Here is a 12,694-nt window from a genome sequence, read left to right on the forward strand (position 1 = left end):
ACAACTCATAAGATTTAGATACTCATTCCCGTGTTATACTTGGGTAACAACTCATAAGATTTAGATACTCATTCCCTTGTTATACTTGGGTAACAACTCATAAGATTTAGCTAGCGATTCCTGTGCTTGCGTAACAACTCTTTTCTTTGTAACAAAAACAAGTCATAATATTTAGTTAGTGATACACGTGTTACTCTTGACAACTTCTTGCTTTAGCTGTGTTACGCTTGAGAAATTGTTATAAGATTTAGATACCCAATCCCGTGTTATACTTGGGTTACAACTCATAAGATTTAGATACTCATTCCCGTGTTATACTTGGGTAACAACTCATAAGATTTAGATACCCATTCCCGTGTTATACTTGGGTAACAACTCATAAGATTTAGATACTCATTCCCGTGTTATACTTGGGTAACAACTCATAAGATTTAGATACTCATTCCCGTGTTATACTTGGGTAACAACTCATAAGATTTAGATACTCATTCCCGTGTTATACTTGGGTAACAACTCATAAGATTTAGATACTCATTCCCGTGTTATACTTGGGTAACAACTCATAAGATTTAGATACTCATTCCCTTGTTATACTTGGGTAACAACTCATAAGATTTAGCTAGCGATTCCTGTGCTTGCGTAACAACTCTTTTCTTTGTAACAAAAACAAGTCATAATATTTAGTTAGTGATACACGTGTTACTCTTGACAACTTCTTGCTTTAGCTGTGTTACGCTTGAGAAATTGTTATAAGATTTAGATACCCAATCCCGTGTTATACTTGGGTTACAACTCATAAGATTTAGATACTCATTCCCGTGTTATACTTGGGTAACAACTCATAAGATTTAGATACCCATTCCCGTGTTATACTTGGGTAACAACTCATAAGATTTAGATACTCATTCCCGTGTTATACTTGGGTAACAACTCATAAGATTTAGATACTCATTCCCGTGTTATACTTGGGTAACAACTCATAAGATTTAGATACTCATTCCCGTGTTATACTTGGGTAACAACTCATAAGATTTAGATACTCATTCCCTTGTTATACTTGGGTAACAACTCATAAGATTTAGCTAGCGATTCCTGTGCTTGCGTAACAACTCTTTTCTTTGTAACAAAAACAAGTCATAATATTTAGTTAGTGATACACGTGTTACTCTTGACAACTTCTTGCTTTAGCTGTGTTACGCTTGAGAAATTGTTATAAGATTTAGATACCCAATCCCGTGTTATACTTGGGTTACAACTCATAAGATTTAGATACTCATTCCCGTGTTATACTTGGGTAACAACTCATAAGATTTAGATACCCATTCCCGTGTTATACTTGGGTAACAACTCATAAGATTTAGATACTCATTCCCGTGTTATACTTGGGTAACAACTCATAAGATTTAGATACTCATTCCCGTGTTATACTTGGGTAACAACTCATAAGATTTAGATACTCATTCCCGTGTTATACTTGGGTAACAACTCATAAGATTTAGATACTCATTCCCGTGTTATACTTGGGTAACAACTCATAAGATTTAGATACTCATTCCCGTGTTATACTTGAGTAACAACTCATAAGATTTAGATACTCATTCCCGTGTTATACTTGGGTAACAACTCATAAGATTTAGATACTCATTCCCGTGTTATACTTGGGTAACAACTCATAAGATTTAGATACTCATTCCCGTGTTATACTTGGGTAACAACTCATAAGATTTAGATACTCATTCCCGTGTTATACTTGGGTAACAACTCATAAGATTTAGATACTCATTCCCGTGTTATACTTGGGTAACAACTCATAAGATTTAGATACTCATTCCCGTGTTATACTTGGGTAACAACTCATAAGATTTAGATACTCATTCCCGTGTTATACTTGGGTAACAACTCATAAGATTTAGATACTCATTCCCGTGTTATACTTGGGTATCAACTCATAAGATTTAGATACTCATTCCCGTGTTATACTTGGGTAACAACTCATAAGATTTAGATACTCATTCCCGTGTTATACTTGGGTAACAACTCATAAGATTTAGATACCCATTTCCGTGTTATGTTAGAGTAACTACTCATAAGATTTAGCGATGCTAGTGCTATGCTTATAAGATTAAATCGCGTGCTTAACTCTCGAATGAAATAGCACATGAGTTTCGTTACTTTAAAAGTATTTTATTTAAATAAATAACTCATATTATGCTTTATTTATTGATTATGGTGTTTCGCTTGAGTATATTAATTACCCATTTTGCTTTAGTAAGCGCTTCCAGTATTTTGTGCTTAATTGAGAAGTAGCTAGCAATTTCAGTGTTCCGCTTGTGTAACAACTTATAAGCTTTAGTTAGGTAATTTCGTGTTACGCTTGAATGACATGAGTTACAATCTAGTGAGCAACTCCCGTGGATTAGGAAATACGATTGTTGAATGTTTGTCGCCAGGTGTTCACGCCCAGTGTGTTGCAGAACGCGGCTGATAGCGACGCGCACACGCACCTGCCGACTCCCACCGTGAGTACAATCCAGTTTTCTAACACACACACATACACTCACACACACACATATACACACACACACACATACACACACACACACACACACACATACACACACACACACACACACACATCTTAAATTTATTTGTTACTAGCTGACCCGACAGACGTTGTTCTGTATATAATAAATAAAATGTTTTTATATGAATTTGTCAATAATATATCATAACATCAAAAATTACTTCGTAAAATATGAACCCTGCTGTCGTAATGAAATTGTTTCACAGCAGAACTGTCAAACCGTGCGTCAGTAAATTCTCTCATGGAAATTATGTATGGACACATCAAAGGAAAAACAAATTTGTTGTTTTTATTTAATTAAGCAGCATTTTCCTATTTATTCACCTTTTAAACCTTCTTTGGACTTCCAAAAATAATTCAAGACCAAAATTAGCCAAATCGGTCCAGCAGTTCTCGAGTTTTAGCGAGACTAACGAACTGCATTTCATTTTTATATATATATATTGATGGATTCAGCTCAGGGTTATTTCAGGGCTGCACACATTAATAAGACTACTGTATAGGGTCACTATCGCTATGTAATAGTGAGACAGATGAAATTATGACCAAAACTGCCGCTACGACAACAATTAATAAATACGAAGATAACGAAAAGTAAAATGGCCGCCGTTTATAATAATATTTTATTATTTTCAATTCAATATAATACACAAATAGATACTTTTAAATTGTCATTATTTTGCTCGCATTATTCCATGTACTATTTAACTGTGGAAACTTTTATTGTTCAGTGATTTATGTTTAATTTTTTAAGTGTATTAAGTTGTACTGTTTGTTTCCGGAAAAAGTATAAAAAATAAATAAGTAAAAAATATATGAGAAATATTCGAAAGTATGAACTTGAAGTGTTACTTGTGATCTTGTCCTCTCAACTGGTGGGACCTGCAAGATAATTGAAAATGAATTGCCGCCAGTTGGTAGCAAGAGAGAAGTTTACAAACCGAATGATTTGCTCGAATAATTTCCTCGAGGTTTATTTATATTTCACCAGTGAAGGATATAAGCGGTTAAAAATTCATGCTCAAAAAGTATGATAAAACTTTTTTAATCTTAAATGTATTGAAATCTCTCTCGAATATAGAGTAGTTAGTCAAATCGTCCTAGTTAGCTACATTTTGACAAAAAGCTGTCCAAACAAAGATACGTTGATGTCCGTTTACTCTACATATGCCAAGAATGGCTCTACATACCCTGCGAAAGATGACTCAAGTCTAAAACACAAATTTAAACAAATTAAATTTATTTCAGGGAACTTAACATGTTAATAACCAGTTTACCGAATTAATTGATTCTCTCATTATTGGTTACCTTAACTTATTAGATCCAAATCTATTTAGAGCGTTAATGAGTAACAGATATACACAAAAACCAATAAATATTAAATACTTCTCTTTTTCGTCAGGGTTTAAAAAAACGCCTTACTACTAGTCTGCTGATGTCACTTTCCAAATCGGGTTCTAAATTAAACATAGGCGGCCTAAAATGAAAAAATGTTTACATTGCTGCTTATTTACCTTTTATTTTAAACAACTGTAGTAAACGCAGAAATGTGGCTATGGTGGTGGTGGCTATGTGGAAAATCATAGATATGGCAATCAAACCATATGATGTAACTAGCTGACCCGACAAAGGTAGTTTTGCTATATAAATTATAATATCCGGACGACCGAGCCTTGCTCGGATTTTTAAGAATGTACAAAACTTGAAAAAAAAAAACTAATAGGACATCTGGATTCGAACCGGGGTCTTCTGCTTTCCGGATCACCCAATGTCCCATCTGAGCTATAATAGTCTTGTATTTAGTGGCGAAATTTACCTTTGTATTCTAATGTTATTGTAGCTGTTTCTCATTCAAACATGGATAAAACCATTTTTTTTTTAATTGAAACCTAGCTAGATCGATTTATCACCCCCGAAATCCCCTGCATACTTAATTTTATGAAAATCGTTGGAGCCGTTTCCGAGATTCAGATTATATATATATACAAGAATTGCTCTTTTAAAGATATAAGATTTAGTGTTGTACCGTTTTTTTTCAGACTTACTTTTTAAAGCCAACAACCACGACCACGAAAAAGTCTTTTCATTTTTCGGGTTAATATAATATAGCAACAATATTTTTATAAATTATAGCCTATGTGTTATTCTGGTGTGTAAACTATATTATTGTCATGTTTCATCAAAATCTATTCAGTAGTTTTTGCGTTAAAGAAGTACAAACATAAATCCAGACATACAAACTTTCACTTTTATAATATTAGTAGGATGTGGCATGTGCCATATTTCGACGTTTTGTATGACATGAATTGTCTATATGTATACAACGTGTTTGATTTAACTAACAAAAAAATACATATTAAATAATTCATAGAACACAACGTACAGTATTTACCGCACAAGTACCCAGTAGGTGTGATAGTTATAAAATATTTTTAACTGTGGTTTTACTTCCAGGAGGATTGGGAGTGTTCAGAGCCAAACGGTCCCGGCGACCACATTCCTACCTTCACCTACCATAACCCACAGCACAGCACAATCATTGAGGTGAGTGACAAATATAGGCTAACCCACTTTAGCGGTGGAATAATGATTTGAAGGGAGGGGGAGCATGAGCTAGGGATACATGAGCGTATGAGTTAAGCTATTAAAAGCTATAATAATAATAATATTTCAGACCCTTTATACATAGTACAAAAAAAAGATTAAAAAAATAAATAAAATTAACAATATAAATTACAACTAGAAACTAGGCGGCAATATACACCCAGTGAAGGTGCATTGCTGACAGTATAAGCCTGTCAGACAGACAGACTCCTGATAATGCCATTATTACACAATATATCAACCCCGGACAACATGAACAATGCAATTATTTTACGTTGAATGGCATTAAACAAGTCTAAATTTTAATTTAATTTAAATAATCTAAATCAATCTCTAAGTCAATTGTCATACCCGAATTTCTACTGCGTACATAATATAGGTACTATCTTAGCATTTACTAAGCTTATTTTAAAAAAAGCCTATCTTTTCTTGTGGTATTATAACTTTGACGTATATTAGGTCCGAGTGCAAACATATACCAGCAAAATCTCTTCCCAACTTACGAAGGGACACTGCCGAAATCTATCGTAATTTCTTTCCCAGAGCGAATATCTAAAGCTGAACTTACAGGTTCTTATCAAGTTAGGGTAGGCTTGGAGAACAACTTGAGAGCGAAGGTGATTGCTGATGTACACCGTTAGTACATCTGAGGCACTTTTCCGAGTTGGTCACTCTGAAGTGTGGAGATAGACCATTATGAATCTTTTTTAAACATGATTTATTTGAAGTCGGTTTTCTAAGTTATAACTGTATAATTATTGCGCTTATAAATCGGAGCTGATAATTGATATTATTTGATCTCATTTCCAATTTAACATCTTTACATACAACGTTCTATACACATATAAGGACATATCATTCGCAGTGTGTGCATAGTGTATTTTTTTTTAAATTAAATTTTTGGAATTTTTCACATATATTTTGAGTGAAAAAAGTGTGAAATCGTCAGTTGTAGTTTTTTTTTATTACCTACAACTTTGCCATTTGACTTTTTTTCCATAGGACTTGTAGTTTTGCCGTAAATCGAGATTTTTTTTACCCTTAAACCCTTTTCCACTTCCCAACCTCAGATCGCCCGTAATTTATTTTTCCTTTCATTTTTGTTATATTGTCTTCCATTATTTTTTTTTGTTTAAAAAATTATCGACCCTGGCCTATATAGCATTTTGTATCTATGTATATATTTCAGAACCAGATAGTATCGGCGCCCGCGTCTGGTCCGGTGGCTCAAGTAGCACCCGTCGCGAACACTGAGCCGGCAGACACCTACCATCACCACCAGGTACATAACTCCATTGTGATTTTTTTTATGATCTGGACATAACAGCAACCATATGATTTGTATCGTAACACGTTACACAATGTATGTAGTGGAATGTCTCACGTGCCTGTAATAACATCGGCAACAGGTGAAGCTGAAAGAAATCGTTGTAGCAGCAGAAACTACCCTTACACTACTGATTATGATGATAACATGTTCATCTGCAATTATTGTTATTATTATTAAACTTTATCTATCATGGTTGAGATTATATAATGATATATTTGATTGATATATATTTAATATATTGATGAAATACTAACATAGTGAAAATGTTAACAATTAAAGAATTTATGATTTAACACAAGAGGGCCATTCGCGCTATTTATAACCTAGGTCCTAAAGAATCATTAAGAGAAAAAATTAAAGAAATAAACAACTGTGACATTCATTATGCTAACACGAGGACCAAACATAAACTTGTTTAGTATTTTATTGGGCGATGTATATGCTTCTACAATATGATCCCAGAAAATGTACAAAACAAATGTGTTACGAAATTTAAAGAATTGTTAAAAAACGTTTGTATGGGAAAGGTTACTATAGCATAAACGATTTTCTTAATGACACCACAGACTGGGAATGAAGCGAACACCCTCAGGCTTTTTAATTATAAATGTTTATTGTACGGTATTACATTGTTTTCCATATTTTTATATAAAAAAAGCCCGCTGAGTTTCTTGCGCCCGTTCTTCTCAGGTCTAAGGCAGTCTTTTTTGAATGGGTGGTAGTTTTAAACGTTCAATAAGTGATTTTGAATCCTTTTTTGTATAAATTGTTTGAATTTGAAGCTATTGTAATACCTGTTTTAAAGTTTAGTTGGATTACCTTTGCATATGACTTTTAATTGCACTAAACCTCATAGACGTCCGCGTGCGCTATGTACTAAATGGGCACTAAGTTTTGTTAGTGTAATACATAAAATACTTGGTTTGTACCATACTTGTACATAAAATTTTTAGTCCCTTATTTTGTTGTCGCTTGATTGTCGTTATGCGTATCATAGTGTTTCTCTATCGTTGCACTTGCCACTAGATGGCTTACTCCTGTAGGCAGTATACAACTTGATCAAGTTGTATACTGTTCAAAAAACTGTAAATAGATATACGCTTCTTTTAATGCTGCTTTTTATTTTAAAACATCTAATTATATTATTATCGTCTTTTATATATTGAGATTTATATTTATGTCTTATTGAATTATTTATTTAAGTGAATTATTTATTATATGGCGAGCGCACTGTATCTTCCAAAGTTAAACGGGCACCGCTGAAAATCAGTGCTGTTTCATAGCCACGGCCGTGTCATAGATAATCCTGAGTCGGTGACCCATTTCCTGCACTGCACAGGAACTCTCTAATTTTAAATCAATTACTATTTAATTACGTTCTTTTTTGGTTTCTTTTGTACTTTTATCTTTTTATATTAAGTAGGTATAACCTGTGAGTGTTTTGTGAAATAAATGTTTTTTTTTTTCATTCTTTCTTTCTTAAAACAAACACAGGCATTAATTTCGAATTTGTGCCATAAACAATAACTTGCTACAAGTTAACACTGTTCCACATCAATTACTTTATTAAATTGTTATAATGAAATGTGTTTGTTGAATTGTTTCAGCCAATGGGCATGTCTGGCAGTCTCAGCGCCGCGCAGTCGCAGTACCTGTCTCAACTCACACACCAACACGACAATAGTATGTTGCAATATGTATTCTTTAACTTTTACTAGTAAAATAGTTTTTTATTTCCCGCATTTGAAAAATAATATTGCAGCAAGAAAAATGATAGAAATGTAGTATTTAGTGGATGTAAAAGTGAGGAACACCTATATCAATGCATTTGAACACTTTAGATCAGCCAAACTCAATCTTCGAATGGCCGCCATGCTTTTGAAAATGCCCCCTCTAGTTGTAGCTCAAATTCGAATCAATCATAAACGAAGATACTAAGCCAATCCTAAATTCCATTAATTAGGTTTTTCTGATAGAAGTAGAATAAAATAAGTTTGTTAAAAATGCACACTAGTGATTTGAATTAAAAAAAATAAAAACATGTAATGGTATATATAGGAACTAACTCCGCAGCATATTATTGTATCCTGTTGTCTTTGTAGATTTCGTCTCTGTATACATCCTCATTTACCACCATCATTAGTTATTTATGCTGTTGATATATATCCGTCGCGGATGATGTTTCACATTTGCATGGGGCATGCATTACTTTACATACGGATTTCTTTTTTCTTAATTTTAATACCTAAAAGTATGATCCTTAAAAATTTGTAAGTAATATTAGTATCATGTCAAACAGGCGTGTACAGCGGCAACTATGGCGTGTACGCGCCCGAAGTGCAACACCGGAAGCCGCAGCGGGCGCGGGTGCCACCTCCCTCCAAGGTATACGCAGTTAGACTGTTATATTATTACAATGTTAGTCATAAGCGAGCGAGTGTCGGATTCACTTGTTGGTTTTGTTGTACATGCACAGTTTCCCAAGTTGATGACTTCCTAGAGATAAATAGAAAAAAGATAAATGTTTAACTCCGGGTTCTACTCTACACTGCCGCATGTAGGAAGCAGTTGCTATATGCCTAATCATGGGAATCAATTATGGGTAGCACTAGTAGAGAATTAGTTATCTTAATGTGTACTATAATGTTTAATATATATTAATTTTCCTATTATCGTGCGCAAAGTTCAATTTTGCTCATGCATTTGCGTTCGCAAAGTAGCACTTTCCCACACGTTGACAAGAGCGTGCGGGAATGTAAAAGAGTATACAAGTGATTCCAAGGTGCATATGTGCGCGCTATCTCTGGCACTCTCTTCGCATTAACACGTGCGAGCGACACTTTCCCCGAGCCCGAGCGATTTTACTCGCGCCGGTTTGTTTACATCTGTCGTCTGGAGTGGACCTGTCAAAACGTGCGTTCTGTTTTTTGTATTCTGCCATTTTGTTAATACAGACAACGACCGTCAAAGTATCAGGTCGCTTCGCATCATAATTGTAGTGGACGAATTTTGCGCAACTTAATCGGAAAAAATAAAATAAAATCTGTTTATTTCAGACTGTTCTTAAAAACTATGTCAGTACATAATAATTCACATTGCATTATTTAATTCAATTTAATAAATATAATTTAATTTAATATTGATTTAATTAAATTTTTACATTTCTTTAATTTAATTTAAATACTTGCCACGACATACTGAGGCACTAGCTATGTGTACATGTGTGTGTATCCAATGCCTCAGTATGGGGCATCAACAACAACAAGCAAAATGGTATTGGTGGTCCCCCGCACCCTGCGCATGACTGCGTAAAAGTCGTCTGTATGTGCGTTCTATGCGCTTCAATGATGAAATAGTTATTTATATGTTGTGTAATAAGGGGTATTAAAACACGAATGTGGATTTATGTGACTAGTGATAATAGTATCACATGAGTGTTTTAATACCTAATTATTAACAGTTGCATACAAGACTTTATCTACACCCATAATATGAATCCTCTAAAAGATTCTGAAACTGCTGCTAACATTAAAACAGCCAGGCCTAGTAGTAACCTAATATCATCAATTACTGATTATATACTAATAAACTAAGTGTAATAATTAAAATTCACTTGAATATTATGTTCTTTTGCAGCGTTTAAAATGAAACGCTCATTTTATGTAAAAAAAAAGCAATAAAAATATCTAAGAAAATTGGTGGGGATTCGAATAATCTACTTTTTTTTATGGCGCGCGACGCTCTGGTAGCGTGGAAAGGGCGTAAACGAAAATGTTATTTTTTTTTAAATTCATACAGATCGAGCAATAAGAATGTGGCTTTGAGCATGAAGGGAATGCAAAAAAAATAGGGAGTGTTGTTATGAAATTCAGTACAACATTACAAGTTACAACACTCGATTGGATGATGTAATGGTTATTAGAACATTGGGTGTTGTAATGTTGGCAATAAGCTAACTGTTTCAGATTTTTTAATAGAGGATTTAAAACATTTGTGAAGATAAAATAGTATACAATTCTCGTGCGCACGTAGGTCATCTCTTACTTATTTTGCGCAGTCGTATCATAATGTACCGTTATCACCGCCCAGATCCCGTCGTCGGCGGTGGAGATGCCGGGCGGCGGCGAGAGCGCCGGCAGCATGTTCCTGGACGTCCAGTTCGGCGCCCTGGAGCCCGACGCGCTCGAGCCGCCGCCGGCGCAGACCCCGACCACCACCACCGTGCAGAAACAGGTAACAATACTATCTCATACATCTGCAAAAAGAAACCGTGAACACCCACATTTATAATCCTTTAGCCGGATTGAGGATTTTAAACTTTTAAACGACTTTTAGTTTCAAAATACAATTTATAACACTATAATAGCACCCACACAAAAGGATTGACAGTATTGCAATAGGTAGATGAGCTGAAAACAGATATACATACAAAACTTAATGACTATTACACGAAACACAAACTAAAAATAACGATTACAAGATAAGATATAAAACTGCACAAGGTAGCATAGGTCTTGCATTGATCACTGTGGGAGACATACTAATTATGCCTTTCACACTACACGTTAACCAAGAACCGATTTGCTTGCATTAATCGCTATAACAAAATTGTGTCCGCTGTGGTTGTTTATATGTTGATATTATATTTATCTTGTATGAAAATAATTAAATGTCTACAAAGTTGTAGTAATATAAGCTATTGATAATTTATACAATAATAGATTATATGATTAAAGTTAATTTAGTTTTATATTATTAAAATATCTTTAAATTTAATTATTAATTTTAAATCTTGCTCTCATAAGATAATTTTTTCCTGATTCGGCTGTTATAGTTGTTAAAAAAGCAACAATGGCTTGGTGCTAGAAGTTAATTTAGACATCCGAGGTCACAAAAATTCGCACTCAGATGAAAATATCCAGTATTGCTCAAAACACCATTATAAATAATATTATATAAAATTCCTCCATCGATCCAACTACTGGGTAAAATATTTACTAGGTTCACAAAAACTGGTTTTTCGCGATTTCAAGCAAAACGGTAAGTTTTATCATAAAATTAGCGTGGCCAAAAATTGTAGATCAGATAGTTTTCTATAAAATATATCAAAATACGTTTTCCCCTTAGAGCCACGGTGTTTGAAATTAACGATTTAAAAAGTCGAAATAGTTGTAATCGTTATAGGCTAGCCACGCTATATATTATGTAGTGTACAGTAGACTAAACATTGATCTGAGTAAAATAAAGTTTAAAATTATAAATGTTGCTAAATAACTCATTTATCTCAATTACCTTAGTTTCTAAAGATAGAACACTATCCAATGTCCAACTTATAGAGCTATCACACATATATTTTAAATAAAACTTGCAGTTAAACTCCTTAACTGGTGTTGTATGAATCTATAAATGTATCTTTGTTAGTGGTAACTCTACTACGTCCAATCTGTTTACATATTCAAATTACTTATGTCTTTACCTTTAATTGTAAATCCAAAGTTGACTCTGAATATTGATTTTCCTAAAGCATTCGATCGCGTCACTAATTATATTTTCATAATCAAGTTACAACTTATGTGTTGTAACTTGATGACCTTGACACAAGGGCCAGGAGATGCGCTGATACACCATTTAGCTTGTATGAAAGTAGTGTAGGTAAGGTGGCGTACCACAAGTGGAAGATGCCGGGCAAATGTTTCAGGACTGAGGCTAATGGAAGTCTGTGACGACACCTATGGGTGATATGCGTGGTTGTATGAATGCATGGTTAAATAAATTAACGGTCGTTCACAATAGTTAACACCTTAACAGTCATGATTTACTAATCTTCCAAGATTATTAATGATGTAATAGGTCGATGATGATCAGCTTTAAACTTCTTCTTCAAACCACCAAATTCGGTCGTTGATTATAAGCATAAAAAAGCGGTACCATATTTACTTGTAGCAGGTGCAGCCACAACCGGAGCCCGTGCCGCCGTCCGCTCCGACGCCGCACGAGCCCGACGCATCGCACGCGCATCCACACGCGCACCCACACGCGCACGCACACGCACACGCGTATACCAACAACACTCAGATGGTAAGTGACTACTCACTGTCCCCAACACTTTAAAACCGGCCATGGAAATACGTTTGTATGAAAAATCTTTGTCAAATAGACGATGTCAAATAAGTATG

General features: G+C 34.5%; 1 protein-coding gene across 6 annotated transcripts in view; it reads left to right on the top strand.

The window, feature by feature from the left end:
* The window catches only part of LOC126968372 (protein lingerer-like), a 53,823-nt gene that overhangs the window by 14,976 nt on the left and 26,153 nt on the right, over positions 1 to 12,694 (top strand). For 5 of the 6 annotated variants that reach the window (XM_050813360.1, XM_050813365.1, XM_050813362.1 and 2 more), the window contains exons 8-14: positions 2,451 to 2,519; positions 5,039 to 5,128; positions 6,378 to 6,470; positions 8,126 to 8,201; positions 8,818 to 8,903; positions 10,608 to 10,751; positions 12,462 to 12,596. In XM_050813360.1, the coding sequence (XP_050669317.1) occupies positions 2,451 to 2,519; positions 5,039 to 5,128; positions 6,378 to 6,470; positions 8,126 to 8,201; positions 8,818 to 8,903; positions 10,608 to 10,751; positions 12,462 to 12,596 (693 nt within the window). The remainder of the gene's footprint in view (positions 1 to 2,450; positions 2,520 to 5,038; positions 5,129 to 6,377; positions 6,471 to 8,125; positions 8,202 to 8,817; positions 8,904 to 10,607; positions 10,752 to 12,461; positions 12,597 to 12,694) is intronic. The other variant, XM_050813364.1, reaches the window with a different exon arrangement.

The sequence above is a fragment of the Leptidea sinapis genome, chromosome 15, assembly GCF_905404315.1.
Source record: "Leptidea sinapis chromosome 15, ilLepSina1.1, whole genome shotgun sequence".
In the NCBI taxonomy this organism is placed as follows: domain Eukaryota; kingdom Metazoa; phylum Arthropoda; class Insecta; order Lepidoptera; family Pieridae; genus Leptidea; species Leptidea sinapis.